The sequence below is a fragment of the Stegostoma tigrinum genome, chromosome 10 (genome assembly GCF_030684315.1).
Source record: "Stegostoma tigrinum isolate sSteTig4 chromosome 10, sSteTig4.hap1, whole genome shotgun sequence".
NCBI lineage: Eukaryota > Metazoa > Chordata > Chondrichthyes > Orectolobiformes > Stegostomatidae > Stegostoma > Stegostoma tigrinum.
This window is the reverse complement of record NC_081363.1, coordinates 84149082-84170595: the sequence shown is the minus strand read 5'-3', so window position 1 is coordinate 84170595 and position 21514 is coordinate 84149082. Positions and strand designations below refer to the sequence as shown.

At 49.6% G+C, this 21514-nt stretch overlaps 2 protein-coding genes across 2 annotated transcripts in view; both read left to right on the top strand.

The window, feature by feature from the left end:
* Positions 1–19338, top strand: part of dll4 (delta-like 4 (Drosophila)) — a 36856-nt gene extending 17518 nt beyond the window's left edge. Inside the window, exons 9-13 of the mRNA XM_059649322.1 lie at positions 1938–2661; positions 10852–10960; positions 11742–12518; positions 15614–15649; positions 19282–19338. Coding sequence (XP_059505305.1) covers positions 1938–2661; positions 10852–10960; positions 11742–11747 — 839 coding nt within the window. The 3' untranslated portion in view covers positions 11748–12518; positions 15614–15649; positions 19282–19338. The remainder of the gene's footprint in view (positions 1–1937; positions 2662–10851; positions 10961–11741; positions 12519–15613; positions 15650–19281) is intronic.
* On the top strand, positions 14152–20057 carry chac1 (ChaC, cation transport regulator homolog 1 (E. coli)). The gene is made up of 3 exons (XM_048538421.2): positions 14152–14613; positions 15614–15649; positions 19282–20057. Exons 1-3 carry the CDS (start codon positions 14395–14397, stop codon positions 19684–19686), a joined length of 660 nt encoding a protein of 219 aa, XP_048394378.1. The 5' UTR covers positions 14152–14394; the 3' UTR covers positions 19687–20057.
* The last annotated feature ends 1457 nt before the right edge of the window (positions 20058–21514 follow it).

The following is a 21514-nucleotide window of genomic DNA, read 5'->3' as shown; positions in this document are numbered from 1 at the left end:
TTATATAGCGCCGATCACAAGCATCGGACATCTTGAATTGCTTCACAACTAAAGAAGTAGTTTTTTTTGTCTTCTCACAATGTGGGATACACTGCAGCTAATTTTGCGCACAGCAAGCTCCCAAACAGCAATGTGATAATTATCAGATTTTTGAGATGTTTATTGAAGGCAGGTATCATGCAGGGCACTGTACAAAACTCTCCCCTTCACCCTCAGCGCTGACCCACCGACAGTGCAGCACTCCCTCAGTACTGACCCTCCGACAGTGCGGCACTCCCTCAGTGCTGACCCTCCGACAGTGCGGCACTCCCTCAGCGCTGACTCTCCAATAGTGCGGCACTCCCTCAGCGCTGACTCTCCGACAGTGCAGCACTCACTCAGCGCTGACCCTCCGACAGTGCGGCACTCCCTCAGCGCTGACCCTCCGACAGTGCGGCACTGCCTCAGCACTGACCCTCCGACAGTGCGGCACACCCTCAGCGCTGACCCTCCGACAGTGCGGCACTGCCTCAGCACTGACCCTCCGACAGTGCGGCACACCCTCAGCGCTGACCCTCCGACAGTGCGGCACACCCTCAGCGCTGACCCTCCAATAGTGCAGCACTCACTCAGCGCTGACCCTCCGACAGTGTGGCACACCCTCAGCGCTGACCCTCCAACAGTGCGGCACTCCCTCAGTACTGACCCTCGACAATGCAACACTCCCTCAGCACTGACCCTCTGACAGTGCGGCTCTCCCTCAGCACTCAGAGTCAAATCTGCGACCGACTGATTTAAATACAATGATCTCTAGAAGCCAAAGTAATTTGACAGACCATCTGCAACAGTGTTTCAATGTCTCTGGAATGGAATTGGTTACTGGCAATAGTTTTTTTTTTCTCCGGGATGTTCTTTCTCCTGAAGGATATTGAAGATTTCTCCCCTCAACCACATGACTTTACCACTGAATGTTGGAGTGGGGATGTTGCAACTCCCAACCCACCCAATGGCAGGTCCTCCTCACAATCCTCTGTCCCTTTTCTCACAGGGTTATGGGATGGAGTGAGAGAGAGGGATGGAATGTTGAATACAGGCCTCTCAGATCCTGGATGATTATTAAGTGTAGTTTTAATCAAGCTGTTACAAGACCTGACTGTGATGGGGTGACGTTTAAACCTGGACCTCCTGACCCAGAGGCAATTACAGCACTACTTCGCCAGGAGAGTCCTCTGAAGCTGCTGCAGGGAATACTGCTTGACGAGATGGTTCGAAAAGTTAGAATTTCAAGCTGAGGAGGCTTTAGGAAAGATTTTATGGGTAATTAAGACGAAACAGAAAAGATTCCCAGGCTCAAAGGGATGAAGGCGGGGTGACAGTTCAGTTGATGTCTCAGGAGGGTTTGATTTTGGATAGGACGGATGTGGGAGTAGAAGACTGTTTGGTGAATCCATTTTTGTTTGGTTCACCGCGTTATTTTCGGATAACATTGGCAGTTGCACTCGTTTTTAAACATCTCTCTCTGTTTTAATTGACCGTTGGGTCCTGGGCCTGGGACAGAATGGTGTGTCTGTGTTTATCCTGTGTTGCAATTGCTCACCTGGGGGAAAGTTGTTCAGCTTCGTGGTGGGTACAGGCAATGATGTATCACTGAAATCTTCCCAACTGGTGTCCTGCCTGTGCATAATCAGTGAGGCCTGTGAATCGCCAGTGGGGCCTGTGAATCACCAGTGAGGCCTGTGCATTGCCAGTGGGGCCTGCGCATCACTGGTAGGGTATGTACATTGCCAGTGGGGCCTGTGAGTCACTGGCGGGGCCTACAAATCACCAGTGGGGCCTGTGCAACGCTGGTGAGGCCTGTCAATTGTCAGTTAGATCTAGGTTGCGTTTGTTGAATGTTCACATTGAGACCTGCCATTTGTTGAACTGCTGTTAATCCTGTTCCCTCTCCCTCCCCACAGGAGGCCGATGCTTAGATCTGGGGCTGTCGAGAATGTGCCGTTGTCAGGCCGGCTTTGCTGGGCAAAGGTGTGAGATCAACGTGAACGACTGCGCCAGGAGTCCATGTGCCAACGGGGCCACCTGCATCGACCAGATCAACAACTACACGTGTACGTGCGCCGCTGGCTTCACAGGCCGGGACTGCGACCAACCGTTGGGGAGTGAGTGTGACTCCAGGCCGTGCCACAATGGCGGGAAGTGCCACGCTGGCGTGCACGGTCAGAGCTTTGTGTGTCAGTGCCCCGTCAACTTCATGGGGTCCCTTTGTGAGATTCCAGTGTTTTCCATACCGTTGCAGAAACGCCAGCAGCCCCCGAGCCCCTTCCCCTGGGTTGCCGTGTCTCTGGCCTTCGGGCTGATGGCTTTCGTTATGCTGCTCTGCGTCCTAGCTATTGCCCTGAGGCACGTGCAGAGGCCAAACGGAAGGCAGCACCATGACACAGAGACGATGAACAACCTGACTGAGTCCCAGAGGGACAATCTGATCGTGGAATCACAGCTCAAGCTGACAAACAAGAAGGTTGACCTGGATTCAGACTGCATTGTGGAGAAAACCAATTACAAAGACAGGAACTTTGCCCTGGATTGGGATTTAGCTGCAGGCCTCAAGCCTGATCTGACTCAAGACCTGAAATGCCATAAAAACCACAGAAGAGAGGAAAGTTTGCCCCTCAGAAACCCGTGGTAAGGCTTCTTTGCTCCGCTCGCTCTTTAACAGTTAAACATTTGACAACCCGAAAGCCACAAGGCAAGGATCATGGCCTGGGTGAGGCCTAGTGCTTGGAGTTTAAAACAAACTGAGACCTCTCGGACCCTGTGCCTTTACACAGAGATAAGAGGAGCTTGGAGAAACTGGGGTCTGACAACTCTCTCAGGACATTAGACCCCTGTAGGGGCAGGCCATGAGGGCTATTAGGGCAGCAGGGAGAGGAATGTGAGTGAAGGTTAAGATATATGTGGGGCGTAATGGGGGTAGTGGGGTATGCTATGCGTGGACTGAGAGCATGCAGATGGGAACATAGAATTCAACACCCAAACAGCCCATGAGCTGTGATCTTATCGAATGCTGAGCAAAATGTACAACCTAATCTGTTTCATAAGAACATAATTCATATGTTCTTATCTAACTAGCCACAACTAACTGTAGCCCCAATATTGATCCCTGTGGCCCTGGTCATAGGTTGCCATCTGAAATTTAAAAAAAACCCCTTATCCCAACTCTGCCTTCCATTTGTTAGAAAATCATCTCTCTGTGTTAATGAACGGCCTTCAACACCATGCTTCGTATTATAATAATGTGTGATAATGTATGGTACCTTATCAAAAATCCAAATATATTCTATCCTCTGTTTCCCCTTTATCCATCCCGCTCGTTACCTGCTCAAAGTAAAAGTGTCAGGTGTGATTTTCCCCTTCATGAAGCCATACTGACTCTTATCACGTTATTCCTAATGTTCTGCTATCACATCCTTTATCATAGACTCTAACAATTACAGACAATAAGTTGGGATCAGAGATAATGGGAACTGCAGATGCTGGAGAATCCGAGATAACAAAGTGTGGAGCTGGATGAACACAGCAGGCCAAGCAGCATCTTAGGAGCACAAAAGCTGACGTTTCAGGCCTAGACCCTTCATCAGGAAAGGGGATGGGGAGAGGATTCTGAAATAAATAGGGAGAGAGGGGTGGCGGACTGAAGATGGATAGAGAAGAAGATAGGTGGAGAGGAGAGTATAGGTGGGGAGGTGGGGAGGAGATAGGTCAGTCCAGGGAGGACGGACAGGTCAAGGGGGCAGGATATATCTTCTCCTCTATCCAGCTTTGGTCCGCCTCCCCCTCTCTCCCTATTTATTTCAGAACTCTTTCCCTGTCCCCCGTTTCTGATGATGGGTCTAGGCCCGAATTTGTGCTCCTGAAATGCTGCTTGGCCTGATGTGTTCATCCAGCTCCACACATTGTTATCACAGACAATAAGTTAACTGGTCTACAGTTATTTGTATTTTTGACTCCTTCCTTTTTTAAATAGAGGTGTTCCATTGGCAGGTTTCCAATCCTCTAGGACTTTTCCAGAGTCTAAGGATTCCTGGAAGATATTTATTGGTGCAACCGCTATCTCCGTAGTTACTTCCTTTAAGATCCCAGCATGCATCCCATCAGGTTCAGGGGTCATACCATTTGTTTTCCTAACATTTTTTTACCAGCGACAGTTATCATATTTATTTCCTCTCCTTTTAAACCTTAAATGTTTAGTATTTTTGGAATACTATAGGTGTCTTCCACTCTGAATACTGATGCAAGGTATTTATTCAACTCCTCCGTTACTTCCTAGTCCCCCATTATCATTCCCCCTTGTTCTCTGAGCATCCTACGTTCACTTTGGCTTCTCTCGTCCTTTTCATATATTTAAAGAAGCTCTTGATATCTATCTTGATATTACTTGCAGGTTTGCCTGCAAAGTTTTCCTTCTCCCTCCTTATAATTTGTTAGGTTGTCCTTTGTTGGTTTTTAAAACTTTCCCAGTCCTCTGGCTTGCCACTAATTGCGCCCACGTTGTATATTTTTATCTCTTTTAATTTGATGTTATCCTTAACATCCCTGGTTAGCCTTGGTTTGCTTATCCCCTTTGCCCTCAATGGGACAGTGCTGCTAAAACAGGACTGTTCAGCAGTTGCCTCCTCCTTATTAAATCTGCAGACGACAGAAATTCTCAAACCCACAGCTCCACCTGACGAGCTGCCTGTAACATTAGACTCGCAGTATGTCAAGCCTATTAAATGTCTTGTAAAAGGCACAGCTTTCTGGGAAATCAAAGAGGACGCTGTCACAACAACAAACACCTTGTGTTAAGTACAAGCTCCTCCTTTGCCATCAGGTCATATCAACCAGGACTCAGTGTCGTCATGGAAACTGCAGACAGCACTTACTTGTTGTCGCTGTTGCCATCCCAGACGACGCTCCCTGTCACGGTTGAGATCCTGGATGATGTTGCCTGTCGTCAAGGAAGCCCCTGTATGATGCTGTGTGTCGTCATGGAGATTCAGCACTTGGAGGTCCAGGATGATGCCTGTTGTTGTTGTTGTGGAGATCCAAGACGATGCTGTCTGTTGTCATGGAGATCCAAGATGATGTCTGATGTTATTGCGGAGATCACAAACACTCAGTGGGGGGACACTGTGTGTGACTTGAGGGAGGATGAAGGTGAGATAACCACATTGACTCTGCCTGCTGCTGCTGTGATCACTCTGAAGAGCACGGGATGGGGGTCTCCAAACTAACTTGGTCAGGTCTTCAGACTTGAAAGACAAGGCCTAATGAAGAGAGAGCCAAAAACCGAAGTAGCAGAGGGCGAGGGCACAACAGAAGGGTGGTGAGGAAGAGCACTCCTGGTGAGGTTGGGAAGAGGAGGGAGCAAAGTCTGGAAAGGGATTGAGTCTGGAGAGGTGGGTGACAGCTTCTTGAGGTAAATGCAGGGAAGAGACATGAGCTCTGTGGCACAGATCCCACTCTGAGTTCAACACAGGGTCTGGGAAGTAACTCACAGTCCAAGCTGTCTACATTCTGGGTACCTGTTCTTCAGAATGGACAGAGCCTGGGGGCTACTGAGGGGCTTGAACTGGAGGTCTGACTGAAGGAAAGAGCTGTGTCCACTACACAAGTCAATGCAACTGTAATCGGGCCCATTTTTCTCCATTTTCTGCTTGTTAACCAATTCACAATCCATACTCATACAACTCCCCAATCCTATCTACGATCATTTTATTTACGAATCTCCTCTGTAAGCCTTATCAAAAGCCAAAATCCAAAAGTGGTACATTTGGTTCTTCTCTATCTATATTACAAGTAATTTTCTTGCACAATTCTAAGACGCTTGTGAGACATGATTTCCCTTTCACAGCTCCAGGTCCATTCTGTCCAGTTTTACCAGTGTTTTCTAAAATTACCAGTTACCCCAACCTTCAAAATGGATTCTCACACTTTCCTTCCTACTGACATCAAGCTAACAGGCCTGCGGTTTTCCATTCTGTGTCCCTGTTAAATAGTGAGGTTATATTTACTACTTTCCAGTCCATAGAGACCTGCCCAGAAACTAAAGCATTTTGAAAGATAGCCACCAGTGCATCCACTTTGTCCCTAGCCACCTCCTTGAATGTTCTCATTTGGTCCAAGGTCCTTTATCAACCTTCGGTCTAGTTAACTTCTCCTTTATGTTCCTTACTAGTTTGCATTCACTTGTGTTTCTCTATTTCATAATAGTTTCTTGGACCTCTCTTGCTACCTTATAATTATTCCTGATCCTCAGGCTTATTGTGATCAGGTATAACGGGAACTGCAGATGCTGGAGAAAGCGAAGTAACGAAGTGTGGAGCTGGATGAACACAGCAGGCCTCCTAAGATACTGCTTGGCCTGCTGTGTTCTTCCATCTCTGCCATTTGTTACCTCAGGCTTATCAGCTTTTCTGGCAACTTTATAAGCTGCTTCCTTTGATCGAGTGCAATCTTTGACTTCTGTGAGTTAATTTACATTTCCTCCTGGGTGTTTGTGTCTTAGAGCAGTGGTCCCCAATTTTACGAGACTTCACAACTCCCTGCCTGCCATCTGTCCAGTCTTGCAGAGGTGGCCCAGGCATGGAGAGGAAGCCTGGTCACCGACGACTGTAGGTGACCCCTACCAGCCACCACACCATGCAGGTATTGGTGAGGACATAAGCCAAACCCCTCTCCCACCCTCTCACACCACAATCCCACCAATTCCTCGCAGACCCAGCTCTGTGTGCAGCAAACCCCACACTCTCCGTAATCTCTCTGTCATAGACTGCATACTATTCTTTAAATACTAGCCTCTCTAGCGTCAAATCTTTCTGTGCCTTTTTCCCAAACCACCATGGCCAGCTTGCCCCTCATGCGTTCATAGTTTTCTTGCTTCACATCCAAGACCCTACAGATGTTCAGAATGAGCCATAATGGCACTCAAACTTAACATGACATCCTGTCATGGTCACCATTTACCAGAGATTCCCTCACAGCAAGGTTATCAATTAGCCTTTCCTCGTGGCAAAACGCTAAACCAAAAATAGACCAGTTCCTAGTTGTCCCTCAAAGTACCTCTCCAGAAACCTGCCTTGCACATATTCCAGGAATGTGTTGTCTGTCATGTTACTGCTGACTTGGTTAACCCAATCGGTGTGTAAACTGAAATTGTCCATTGTGACTGAATTACCCGTGGCACATACAGCTCTAATTTCCTGATTACGTTATCCCCAGTGTTACCTTGACCGTTTGACGGCGTACAAACCATTCCTACGGAGGTTTTGCTGCCCTTTACTATCTGTTAGTTCTACCCAAACTGCTTCTTTGACCTGAAGTCCTCTCTTACAAATGTAATGGTGTCAACTCTTAGTAAGATAACGATCCCACATTGTTTTCTTTGTCGTCATCCCTCCTAAATGTTGAACATCTTTGGGCAATCTGTTCCCAATTTTGATCACCCTGTAGCCATAAACAAAACTCCATTGACCACACACTATGCATTCAAATCTAACATTTTATGAATGCTGTCTATTTTCAGGTAGATTGTCCTTAATTCTGCTGTTAAAAATATTCTCTATACAGATTGCTTTCCTATGCCCCATGTATCATGCGTATTCTACATTGGCATTCAACTTCCCTAGATCAGTTTTGCTCCCCACAAATCTGAGCTTCCATTAGATCATGGACTCACTTGCGAACTGAATTTGAATTCAGCGCTCCAGCATCGGGCAATCTACCTGACAGAGAGTCAGTGCTCCCCTGCATTCATGCTGTCTATCAACCTTGGAAGTGGGACAGAGGGAGTGCTGCACTGTCAGAGGGTCATTATTGAGGGAGTGCTACAGTGTCATTGGGTCAGAGCTGAGGGAGTGCTGCAGTGTCAGACGGTCAGTACTGAGGGAGTGCTGCAGGATCAGAAGGACAGTACTGAGGGAGTGCTGCACTGTCACAGAGTCACGACTGAGGGAGTGCTGCAGTGTCAGAGGGTCAGTGCTGAGAGAGTGCTGCAGTGTCAGAGGGTCAGTGCTGTGGGAGTGCTGCAGAGTCAGAGGGTCAGTGCTGTGGGAGTGCTGCACTGTCAGAGGGTCAGTACTGAGGGGAGCTGCTCTTTCAGAAGGTTAGTCCTGAGGGATTGTGATACTTTCAGAGGGCTGGGACAGAGGGAGTGCTGACTGTTGGAGGGTTAGTATTGAGGGAACTTGCATTTCCAGAGAGTAGTACTGAGAAAATACTGCACCCTCAGGGGGTCCTTCAAGACAGAGTATTGTACTGTCGGAGGGTCAGTACAGAGAGAGTGCCGCACTGTCAGAGGGTCAGTACTGAGGGAGTGCCGCACTGTCAGAGGGTCAGTGCTGTGAGAGTGCTGCACCGACAGAGAGTCAGTGCTGAGGGACTGCCGCACTGTCGGAGGGTCAGTGCTGAGTGAGTGCCGCACTGTCAGAGGGTCAGTGCTGAGGGAGTGCTGCACTTTTGGAGGGTTAGTGTTGAAGGAGTCCTGAACTTTTCCAGCATCAGTGCTGAGGAAGTGCTGTAATGTGAGAGGGTCAGTATTGAGGGAGTGCCGCAGTGTCAATGCTAAGGGAGTGCTGTACTGTCAGAGGGCCAGTAGTGAGGGAGAGCTGCACTGTAGAAGAGTTAGTCTTGAGAAAGTGATACACTTTTGGAAGGTTAGTACTGAAGGAGTCCTGCGTCTTAAGATCATCAGGGCTAGGGAAATGCTGCACTGTTATAGGGTCATGACTTAGGGAGGGCTGCACTGTCAGACGTTCAGTACTGAGGGGATATTGCACTGTTAAGAATGTCAGTCACGAGGAGGTTGCTGGACTGTCAAAGTGTTAGTGCTGACGGACCACAAGACTGTCAGGGGTTCAGCACTAAGGGAGTGCTGCAATGTGGAACTATCAGTACTGAGGAAGTGCTGGATTGTCAGGGAATCTGTAATGAGTCAGTGTTTCCCTGTAGAGGAGTTCGTACTGTGGAAATGGTGAATTTTCAGAGGCTGTCTAATAAAGAGCTCTGGCACTGTTAGGGCACCAGTGCTGTGGAAGTGCTGCACTGTCAGACGGTCAGTACTGTGAGAGTGCCGCACTGTCAGAGGGTCAGTGCTGTGAGAGTGCCGCACTGTCAGAGTGTCAGTACTGTGAGAGTGCCGCACTGTCAGAGTGTCAGTACTGTGAGAGTGCCGCACTGTTAGAGGGTCAGTGCTGAGGGCGTGTGGAACTGATGGAGGGATTATGGGATTATGAAACTGCCAGAAGGTCAGTAATGAGGAAGTGTTGTGCTATCAAAAGGTAAAGAGTGATTGAGTGCTGCACTGTTGAAGGGTGAGTACTGAGTGTTGTTAGAGGGGCAATACTAAGGGAGTGCTGCAGTGTCAGAGGATCAGTTCTGAGGGAGTGCCGCAACTTTCAGATGGTCCACATTAGCCATGAACTATCATTAGAGCAGTAATTGAAATGATGGGAAAAAGTGGATCTCCCTGTGGTTTCAGAAACCGTTATGAACTGAGTTCACCAGCAATGTCCCAGAAATATGATGTTATTGTGTCAATCTCTCACTCATGGTGTCCATTACATGCCTTACCCTCATTTTCACCATTGTTGTCAGCCTCATCCTGCCTCTCTCTATCCCTCTCTCTGCTCACTCTGATAGTGTGAACCCTTGTTGGGTACAATGGAGATCCTTCTCACTCTCACCACTGTCTGCCCATCCTCACTGGAACGTCTCAGTCTCGTCCATGATGTGGTTTGTACTTGATGTCTGGTGTCTATCTACCAGAACCATGGGTACTAGCTCTGTGCCCAGCTCCGACTAGATCCACACATTCCCCCTCAACCCCATCTGGACCTAGTGGGTGGGCTCTTTCTGCCTGCTGAGGATCCAACACCTGCCACATAGACTCACAAGAAACAGGCCCTTTGGCCCAACATGTCCATGCTGACCAAGTTTGCTAAACTGACCAAGTCCTATTTGTCTGTATTTGGCTCATATCCCTCTAAACCTTTCCTATCCATGTCCCTATCCGAATGTCTTTTAGATGTTGTAACCATACCCCCTCCTACCATTTCTTTTGGCAGTTCGCTCCATATATGCATCACCCTTTGTTTGAAAAAGTTACCCTCCCAGTTCCCCATTAAATCTGTCCCCTCTCGCCTTAAACCCATTCCCTCTGGTTTTGGACCCATCCATCCTGGGGAAGAGGTATTGGCTATTCATCGTATCTATGTCCCTCATGATTTTATAAACCTCTATTAGGTCACCCCTCAGCCTCTGGTGCTGCAGGTAAAAAAAAAGTCCCAGCCCTACCCAGCCTCTCCCTATGGCTCAAACCTTCCAGTAAAATCAGTAAACGTGCTTGTAAATCATTTTTGCATCCTCTCCAGTTTAATAACGTCCTTCCTGTAGTAGGGCGACTAGAACTGTACACAGTACTCCAAACGTGGTCTCACCAATATCCTGTACAGCCGTAACATGACATCCCAACTCCTGTACTCAAAGCTCTGACCGATGAAGACTAGCATACCAAATGCCTTTTTTGCCACCCTGTCTACCTGCAACTTCTCTTTCAAGGAAGCAAGCACCTGAACTCCCAGGTCTCTTTGTACAGCAACACACCCCAGGGGCCCTACCACTAACTCTGTTGTTCCTGCCTGGTTTGTCTTCCCAAAATGCAACATCTCGTAGTTATCTGAATTAAACTTCCCAGCTCAAACCCCTTAGCTTGCAGAGGTGAGTGGTTCTGCTGTGTAACCACCTGAGTGACTGGGGTAGCTCATTTCCTGCTGATGGACTGCTTGTCTCTGACCTGGCCCCTCACCTGGTTTCCTCTCTGTGTTTTGTTTTAAGCCATCAACAGCCAGACGGCAGAGTATCCACGGTATCGAGTGCCCGGGGCCTAATGTACCAACCCGTGTACTGCCCTAGTGAGGGCAGGGTCCACGATATTGTCACTGAGGTAATGCCACACTCTGTGCTGCGGGGCTCCTGAAAATCAGCTGTATTTGGGGTATAGGGTGTGGGGGGAGAAGGAGAGGTGTCCATGATGGGGGAGGGCCTGGGGAAAGGTGTCGATGGTGGGGGAGGGGGTGGTGAAATGTGTCCATGGTGGGGATGGGAGTGAGGAGAGGTGTCCATGGTGGGGAAGGGGGTGGGGAGAGGTGTCCCTGGTGGGGAAGGGGCTGGGGAGAGGTGTCCATAATGGGGGAGAGGGAGAGGTTCCCATGATTGAGGGGAGGCTGGTGGGGGGGTGGAGTCCCACGATGGTGGAGGGGCTGGGGAGAGGTGTCCATGATGGGGGAGAGGGAGAGGTTCCCATGATTGAGGGGAGGCTGGTGGGGGGGTGGAGTCCCACGATGGTGGAGGGGGAAGGGGAGAGAGGCTCCCATAGTGGGGGAGAGGGACAGGGGAGTCCCCATGTTTAGGGTGGAGGTGGGGGGTGATTTGCTTGAGAGTCTCGGGACGAGGTTGAGGGATGAGGGCTTTGCTGGGTTTAAGGCTGAGTCAGGCTAAGACATTCTGTGTTATCCAGTGAAGCCTGTTGGAAGACTGGCTGGGGATCGTGGTGGGGAGTTGGTGGTGGGGGTGGTGGGGGTAAGGTCTGTCACTCAAGAGTCTGGCTGGTCTCTGGGTGGCGGGGTGGGGGATACATGACAGTCCCTTGGCAGGGAGCTGAGCTCATGGTGAGATCATGGCACTGGAAATGACCCCCCCCCCTCTCTTTGTGTGTGTGGGTGCAGGTTTAATTGCTTGATGCAGAAGAGCAGAGGGAATCTGTCGGGACCCTCCCATATCTGTCGGGACCCTCCCACCCTATCTGTTCACCCAAAGTGGAATTTGCCGTCTTATATTCGCCACTGGCTACCGGGTTTCCCACCACCACAACCCCCCCCACCCCACCCCACCACTACCACCACCACCACCAAGGGGCTGAGGAGTGGAGCCTGCGTGTTTTCTGTGAGGGGCTGGCGTTCTGCCTCTCGGATTCTCCGCCCGGCTTGCGACAAACTGCACCAGCCCTTCGGCCCAATGGGCAGCTGCTAGCGGGAGAAAGAGAGCGCGGGAGATTTACTGGGAGGCCGCTGCCACAGACAGAATGAAACTCCCGAGGATGCACCCGAGCCTGAGGGGTGCTGCATGAACTCACACCGCTGTTCTCACTGCAGATGCTGCTGTATTTCTGAAGAGAGACAGACTCGGGAACCTGATGCACGGTCCGGCCTCTACTTTTTTATGTCAGAAGGTGGGGGGGTGGTGAATACTTTTTTTAACCAGGACCGCCCTTAACTCTGAGGAACCCACCCACTCGCTCACTCACATCAACTGAGATTGGCTGGGACCTCGATTGGAGAAAAGCCCCAGGCAGGGGCATTTTGGACCGAGCCAGGATCACAGATCTACTCCCTCGACCCAGGATCTCAGTTAACATCTTCGCTTCAAGCAGACAGCAGGGTCTCAAATACAGATTAGCCCCATGATGGTCCCCTAAACGCATTGATAATGTTATTTTTGTTAAGGTTAGGTATTTCGTAATTAATTTAAATGTGAAGCACTGAACTTTATACTTTTATATAATTATTTTGTATATAATGTATATTTATAAATGTCTTCACATGTAAATACACTTATCACTTTCACCCATGGTTTTAACTTGTTGGCAAAGTTTGAATTTATTTTTTTGTCCAATGAAATTATTTCCTGCTCCAAAATCTGCCTGTTTGTGTCCTTCATTATCCAGGGTCAGATATCACCCCAGACACACTCTGCACTGACTATAACCCTGATTTTAAATTCCACTGAGTGTGATCATGGGTTAGACCTGCAAGAGATATTGAGAGTTTTATTCCAGCATCCCTGTGCTGTCCCTGTCTGGGAGTGTTTGATGGGGACAGTGTAGAGAGAGATTTACTCTGTATCTAACCCAGTGCTGACCCTGTCCTAGGACTGTTTGTTGGGTGAGATTAGAGGATGTTTTACTCTGAATCTAACCCTGTGCTATCTCTGTCCTGGGACTGTTTGATGAGGACAATGTAGAGAGAGTTTTACCCTGTATCTAACCCAGTGTTGTCCCTGTCCTGGGACTGTTTGATGAGGACAATGTAGAGAGAGCTTTACCCTGTATCTAACCCAGTGTTGTCCCTGTCCTGGGACTGTTTGTTGGGTCAGATTGGAGGATGTTCTACTCTGTATCTAACCCTGTGTTGTCCCTGACCTGAGAGTCTTCTTTGGGGACAGCATAGAGAGAGCTTTATTCTGTATCTAACCCCGTGCTGTCCTGGTCCTAGGAGTGTTTGATGGAGGCAGTGGAATGAGATTTACTCCCTGTCAGTAGTTAAAAATTTACAGGGCATTACTTGCATTTATTGGCGGGGGTGTGGATGTTAAGAGAAGGGAGGTAGTGCTGGAACTGTATAAAATATTGGTTAGGCCACAGCTAGATCATTGTGTGCAGTTCTGGAATCCACATCATAGGAAGAATGTGATTGCAATGGAGAGGGTGCTGAGTTGCCTGGCCTGGAGAGTTTCAGGTACAAAGAGAGATTGGACAGACTGGGCTTGCTTTGCTTAGAGCAGAGGAGATTGGAAGTGGACATCATTGAGATGCATAAATTTAAGTGCGGCATAGTTAGGGTAGGGACATAGATTTAAGGTACGGGGCAGAAGGTTTAGAGGGGAATGCGAGGAAATTCCTTTCCACCCAGAGGGTGGAGGTAATCTGGAACTCATCGGCAGTAAGGGTGGTAGAGAGAAACCCTCATACCATTGAACAGGTATTTAGGTATGCACTTGCATGGCTAAGGAATGCTCTCTCTCCCTCTGTCTCCCTCTCTCTCTCTCTCTCTCTATTTTATTTTCTGTCTTTTTCCTCATCTCTGTGTCTCTCTGTCCAGCTCTCTCTCTCTCCCTTTCTGAGCCTCTCTCTCTCCCTATCAGTTCTCCTGTTGGTTCTGATGCAATTTCTTCATGGTGTTTCATTCATTGCGGGACCCTCTCTCTGATTGGTAAGTTCCAAATCCAAACCTCACTCAACAAAACACCGATTGGTCAACTGTCTCATAAACAACCCGCCCACTGCAACCGTGATGATATAGAGAAACGGAATGAAAGAGAGAGACAGAGACACAGAGGGGACGGGGACGGGGACGGGGACGGGGACGGGGACGGGGAGCGTGAGAGATACTTACAGAAAAGCACACCTGCATACATTCAAAGGACAGAGAGAGAAAACAGGCAGGGAGAGGGACAAGAAGAGAGAGACAGGGAGAGTGGGAGTGTTAGAGAGACACAGTGTTTAGGAGAGAGGTAGAGTGTGTACAGAGAGACAGACAGACAGGGAGGGGAGTGAGAGAGAAGGACAAGGAGTGAGAGACAGACCGGCAGAGGCAAGGAGTGATGCCTCCCCAGGTCAGTGAAGATGCGGAGCCGTCTGAGGGGGCTTCGCTCCCCCCGGATCACCGGAGCCTCCGGGGACAGCCTGTGTGGATCTTCGGGTACGGCTCTCTCATCTGGAAACCGGGATTTCAGTTCACCCGCAGGAGGGTTGGCTTTATCCGGGGATACAGCAGGAGGTTCTGGCAGGGAGACTCCTATCATCGCGGGAACCAACAGGAAGTACGTGCTCTGGGCTGATGGAATGTGTGTAACAGAGATTTGGCGGGGGGCGGTGAGGTTGCTGGACTGGGACCTCCAGTCAGTCCGACTGGGTCTCCATCTGCCTGCACGCTCACAGATGTCCCTGCCCTGTCTCTCTCTCTCTCTCTCTTGCATGTTATAACGGGAGCTGGTGCTAATGCCATTAATGTCGAGGGGGCACAGGTTCGAAGCCGACGCCCCCCCCCCCCCCCCCCTCACCCTTCCCCACCAACCCGCGGGTGAAATTGGAATCGATTCTGAAATGGAGACCGATTCCTGTAAAAATGCCCCCATTAGGGAGGGAATTTCTCATGTTCCCTCCTGGTCCGGTTTACACGTGACTCCTGACCCGCAGTGATGTGGTTGACTGTGCATTTTGGGGAATCAGCAGCAGATGCCCCATTCTCTATAGTGGAAAGCCAGCACAGAGACCCCTGACGTTTCACTAAAGGAGAGGACTTGAACCACTTTCATTGTATTGCCCCTGCTGTAACCCAGGAACCACAGCAACTCAGTTATGAACTCAATGAGCTGCAACATGGTAATGACCAGGTCGCCTGTTCTTTTAGTGATGTTGGTAGTGACCATGACATCCAGGGTATCTGCTCTTCCGAATAATACCGTGGGATCCTTTGTGTGGACAGGCAAAGCTTTGGGGTAAAGGGTTTATATCATAAACCAGCATGCTCGACAGTGCAGCACTCCCTCAGCGCTGCACTGAAGTGTCAGTGTCGATAATGCTTGTTAAGAGCAGCTCTGGATAGAACTCAACGCTGGCTCAGAGCTGACAGCCCAAGAACCAGAGTGTCAGGGAATCACAAAGACAGACCCCACTCTGTCCCTGCACAGGAGGGATGATTGTTTAGGGTGTGACCCACAGAAACTGGGTTGCAGTCCAGAGCTGTCCCTTGTTTTGCCTCCGTTACACAGGCCATCAGCAAGTTAACTAATTGGGTTTGGTTTTGCTTTTGTGTTTCAGCCTGGCCGGGTTGTCACTTTGCTGGAAGATGCTAATGTGAGTATGTAACAGTGACGTTGTGAGGCTCTGACCTAGGTCCAAGTCACAGATACCGCATGCTCTGCACATTTAGGTACCAAACTTCCTAAGCAACAATGTGAACTGACGTTGAGGAAACCATGCACACATTTTCAAGGAAAAAGATACTTTGCCTAAAAATGAGTCGTAGAGCACAGGAGGGGCCCTTCAGTCCATTGAGTCTATGTTCACCCACCCAAACCAGTACCACTTTCCAGCACTAGGTCCTTTGCTTGTAATGTTATAATTCTTCGAAATCTCATCCAATACTTTTTTTTAAAGTTGCGAGTTTCCCAACTCAACTATTCTCCAAGAGTGCATTCCAGATTCCCAGCACCCTCTGAGTGGAAAAGCTTTCCCTCAAATCCCATCCTGCCCTTCACTTTATAACTATGCCCACCCATTGTTGACTCTTCAAACAAGGAGCATGGTTACAAGGATGGGTTAGGGTGATAGGTCTGGGTGGGATGCTGTTTGGGGGGTTGATGTGGACTCAGTGGGCCAAATGGCCTGTTTCCACGCTGTAGAGATTGTATGATTCTATGAAAAGGAGAGCAGCTACTTTCTATTCACCTTGTTCATGCCCCACAAAATCTTGCACAACTCTTTTTGATACCCCTCAACTTTCTGTGCTCCAAGCTTATCCAACCTTCATCACTAACCTGCTTTATGCCAGGCAACATCCCATTGAATCTCCTCTGCACCCACTCTAATACAATCACATCCTTCCTACAGTGCGGGGACCAGAGCTGCACACAGCACTCTAGGTATGGCCTCACCAGAGTCCTGTACAGATCCAACATGGCCTCCCTACTTTTACAATTTATGCCACAGCTGTATGCCTTCTTTGACCCCTGGTTAACCTGTCCTGTGGTCTTCAGGGATTTGTGGATAAGCACCTCAAGATCCTTGGATCTTATGAATACCCTGCCATTCATTGAGTACTCCCTTGATTTGTTACTTCTTCCAAAGTACATTACCCTAGAATTATCAGCATTAAATTCCATCTGCCAAAGGCCTGCCTGTCTGAACCGATCTATTTGTATCTTCCCATAACCTAATACCTTCTTCCTCGCTACTGATCTCCTGACCAATCCTCGGGTCATCCACAAATTTACTTATCATCTCTGTCACTCTCTCTGACTCCCTGCAATCACACAAACGTTTTTATTGATAACATTTCTGTAGATCGTGAACGAAAAGGGAGCCAGGGTTGATCGTTGTGGTACACCACTGGATACCAGCCTCCACACAAATATCCTACAACCACCCTCCCTCTCCCATCACTGAAGCCATTGTAGGTCCAACCTGCAAACTTACCCTGGATCCCACGTGCTTTTATCATCTTTTTCAGTCTCCCTTGTCGAAGGCTTTGCTAAAATAAGTGTAAACTACATCAACTACATCCACACACCTGGTCAGCACCTTGAAAAGTTCAACCAGATTTGTTAGGATGACCTCCCTCTGACAAAGATGTGCAGACTGTCCCTGATCCTTGCAAGTGGAAGTTAAATCTTTCCTTCACAGTTTCCCCTACTACTGATGTAAGACTCACTGGTCTGTAATTTGCCAGTTTATCTCCTCCACCCTTTTGGAAAAGCAGGGCTACATCAGCCATCCTCCTGTCCTCCCCTTTGATCCAAGAGAAATTAAAAATTTGGGTCAGAGCCCTTGTAACTTCCTCCCTCTCCTCCCCGCAGCACTCATCCAGAAATGGGATTTGTTCACTTTTAAGCCTGCCAATACCTCCAACTCCCTTTCTCAATCTGTTCAAGAACCTCACAGTTCCTCTTCCAGAATTCTGTACCTACAACCTCCTCCCCAGTTAAGATAAATATGAAGCACTAATTTTACACCCTGTCAATGTCTTCCAGATCCACACAAATTGCTCTGTTGTTTCCTACTGGGCCCTACTCTTTCCCTGGTTATCCTCTCCCCTCTGATGTACAAAATATCTTGGGATTCTCCCTAATATTACCCGCCAGTGTTCTCACATGCCCCTTTCTTTGCTCTCCTAATTGTTTTGAGTAAACCCTGCTGCAATTCCTATAATCCACGAGGACCTCCAGTGATCTCCTCCCTTTACATCTGCCAAAAGCCTCTTTTCCTTAGCCAGCCTTGAATATTCCTAGACTCCCGGAGTTCTCGGGGCTTGTTGCTCCTACACTTCATCCCAATCCCATTTCCTTTTTGAACATCCTGCACTTCTGTTTTTGCTGCAGACTTTCCCACAAGGTCCAGTCTACTTTGGCCCAAAGATCCTGCCTTATTTTAATAAATTCTGTCCTCCACCCACCCCCAATCCAAAACTCTTCCTTCGCACGCCATCTTTCATCCTTTTCCATAACAATCTTAAATCATGCAGAGTTGTGCCTGGTGTCACTAAAATGCTCTTTCATTGCCATTTCGACCTCGCTCCCCAGAATCAGGTCCGTGGTCGTTATCGGTCAATTAGAATCTGGGAACTGTGGGTCTGTGACAGATAAACAGCAAGTAGACAGGGTAAATAAGATGAGTTGAAATAGCTAGCTTTCAAGATGACTGGAATATACAAGGATACAAGTTAGGTGTGTTGTGATCTGGTTAACAGTATCCGGGATAACGTATTCAGTTTTGGGCATGATTCCCCAAACAGGCTGTATAGTTGACTTCGAGCCAAATGACCAGTTTCGTACCGGGGATCAAAGGGTTATGTTACAGCAGGGTGAATAATCTAGATTGGCACTCTTCAGCCACCTTCCTCCCTGCTCCACAGCCCTGCTGGTAGGTGGTCCCTGTTTTGGCCAATGCCGGATCGTAAATTGCATCAGCAACCAATGCCTAGAAAGGAAAGCCAGTCTTTTTTGTTCACCTATGGGACGTGGGCGTGTCTGGAGGGGCCAGCATTCATTGCCCATCCCTAGCTGCCCTTCAGAATAAGGTGGCTTTGAGCTGCCTTCTTGAACCACTGCAGTCCATGTGCTATAGGTAGACCCACAATGCCCTTGGTTGGGGGGTGGGAGGGGGTGAAATTCCAGGATTTTAACCCAGTGACTCTGAAGGAACAGTGATATCATTCTAAGTCGGGATGGCAAGTGGCCTGGAAGGGAGTTTGATGTTCCCGTGCATCTGTGTCCCTTGTCCCTCTAGGTGGAAGTGGTTGTGGGTTTGGAAGGTGCTGGTGAATTTTTGCAGTGCATCTTGCAGATAGTACACACTGCTGCTGCTGAGGGTCGGTGGTGAAGGGAGTGGATGCTTGTGGATGTGGTGCCAGTCAAGCGGGCTGCTTTGGCCCGGGTGGTGTCAAAGCTGCTTGAACAGTGTTGGAGCTGCACCCATCCAGGGCAAGTGGGAGTATTCCATCACAGTCCTGACCCATGCCCTGGAGGTGGCGGACAGGCTTTGGCAGATGGAATTTAACGCTGACAATCCTGAGGTAATGTACGTTGGAAGAACCAACAGGACAAGGGAGCACTCGGCGGGTGGCAGGGTATTCGTCAGATCTGAGGAACAGAGGGATCTTGAGGTGCTTATCCACAAATCCCTGCTTTGTGGATCGGGGAAGTCAGGATTGGAATGTGTGTGTGTGTGTCTGTCTAACTGCAGTGTTGTCTCCTTCTCCCTCTGCCCAGGCTGACACATGGGGAGTGGCTTACCAGGTCCAGAAGGACCAGCTCAGACATTCGCTGGAGTACCTGAACCTCCGGGAGGGCGTGCTGGGCGGATACGTGCGCAAGACCGTCACCTTCTACTCCCGTGGGTCAACGGCCCGTGGCCGCAGCACCCTGGCACTGGTTTACATCGCCACCCCCCGGAACCCGCTCTACCTGGGCCCTGCCGAGGCTGAGGACATCGCAGGGCAGATCGTCCGCTCTCGCGGCCACTCGGGCCACAACCTGGAGTACCTGCTCAGACTGGCACACTTCATGCGCTCGGCCTGCCCAGGGGTGGAGGACGAGCACTTGTTCTCCATCGAAGCGGCTAGCCTGGCCCTCGAGCCGAGCGGCGAGCGTCGGGCGGCGCCCGGGTGTGCCTGAACAGCCCGGGGTGACGGAGCCCGACGGCCGAGGACTGCGCCGGCCGTACCGCTCATCCAGCGCCGCTTCGGAGCGCCAGCTCGATGTGGTGCAAAGTACGAACCCCTTCCGGCACCTCGCCATCAGCTGTAGCTGTGCGTGTGGGGAGATGGGATTTTTAGACGAACATTGTAACTCTGTTGGAGTGCGGGGCTGGTGTGTTGAGGTGGGTGTGTGGGGATGGCGCTCTAGTCTGCGTTCAGTCTTCTTATCACCAACTGTATCACTGTTATCAACAACTATGTTTGCTATTTTTTAACTTATTATTTACAATCAATAAATGCTGTTTGCTGAGTCTTTTAAATGTGGTTACTCAGCACAGGGATGGAGAATTCTATACCCGTTAATTCCATTACCTCCTGAAATCTCTCTGGGTACAGGCAGTAGCCAGGGGACGGCACAGTGTGACCCCCTTGAAACTCCCGTTAGCCGTTTGGTACAGTCGTTAGAGACAGCGAGAACCGCCGAAGCTGGAGCCAGAGTCAACACATTGTGGACCTGGAGGAGCACAGCAGGCCAGGCAGGATCAGAGGAGCAGGAGGGTAGACGTTTCGGGTCGGGACCCTTCACCGCACGGCGTTGGTACCATCGTTAACCGCCTTCAGCTTCAACGAGTCTTTTCTGCCCACTGTCCCCTGATGTCTCTGAGGCACCACATTGCCAAGGGTGGGATTGATCAAAGTCAACCTGACCCTCCTCCTCCCTCCGGACCAACCTCAGGGAATCTCTCTCCCATTGCAACTCTCTTGTCAAACCAGGTACTCTCCATCTTCGGTCCGCCTCCCCCTCTCTCCCTATTTATTCCAGTTCCCTCTCCCCATCCCCCTCTCTGATGAAGGGTCTAGGCCCGAAACGTCAGCTTTTGTGCTCCTGAGATGCTGCTTGGCCTGCTGTGTTCATCCAGCCTCACATTTTATTATCTTGGAATTCTCCAGCATCTGCAGTTCCCATTATCTCTGCTGGGAAGGGTTGGTGGGGTGGGAGTGGTTAGAGAATTCCAATGGGTCATGACCCGCCCCCCCAACCCCACACCACCCCACCCCGAGGGAAGACGCTTCTCCTCAGCTCAGTCTGAAGTTCATTGGACCCTTTATGCTGAGGATGCGGGCCCCTCCCCTCCACCTTCACCACCAACATCACCACCGCCCACTTCCCCCCCCTCCCACCCCAGAGGAGTCAGTCTCTCAGTATTGACCCTGTCAACAATCTTTGCCTCAATATCAGCAAAACCAAGGAGCCAGGCATTGACAATGGGAAGCGGAGTGAGGGACAGCACCTCCTATCTGTACTAATGGTGCTGAGCGTTTCAGGTTTGGGGCAGCACAGTGGCTCGGTGGTCAACAACACTGCCTCACGGCGCCAGGGACCCAGGGCGACTGTGTGTGGCGTTTGTATGTTCTCCTAGTGCCTGTGTGGGTTTCCTCCCACAGTCCAAAGATGTGCAGGTTAGGGCAGATCAGCCACGCTAAATTGCCTGTAGCGTTCAGGGATGGGTCTGAGTGATATGCTCTGAGGGTCAGTGTGGACTTGTTGGACCAAAGGGCTTGTTCCCACATTGTAGGGATTCTGTGATCTGAAGCTCCTCGGAGTATTTCAGACAATCTATTGGGGTCCCTTCACATCAACCCTACAGTCAAGAAAGCCCAGGAATTCCTCTGAAGTCTAAGGGAATTCAGCACAGCCACAATGACTATTACCAATTTTTATAGATGCACCATAACCTTATTGAGTTCTTTCAGAAGGTGACCAAACAGGTAGATGAGAGTAAACCGGTTGATGTGGTGTATAT

Bases quoted from the DNA above. Each gene is read 5' to 3' on its own strand.
- chac1 (XM_048538421.2), top strand. From the start codon at position 14,395: ATGCCTCCCCAGGTCAGTGAAGATGCGGAGCCGTCTGAGGGGGCTTCG. The intron at 14,614-15,613 runs GTACGTGCTCTG...TTTGTGTTTCAG, and splicing joins ATCGCGGGAACCAACAGGAA to CCTGGCCGGGTTGTCACTTT. The intron at 15,650-19,281 runs GTGAGTATGTAA...CCCTCTGCCCAG, and splicing joins CTTTGCTGGAAGATGCTAAT to GCTGACACATGGGGAGTGGC.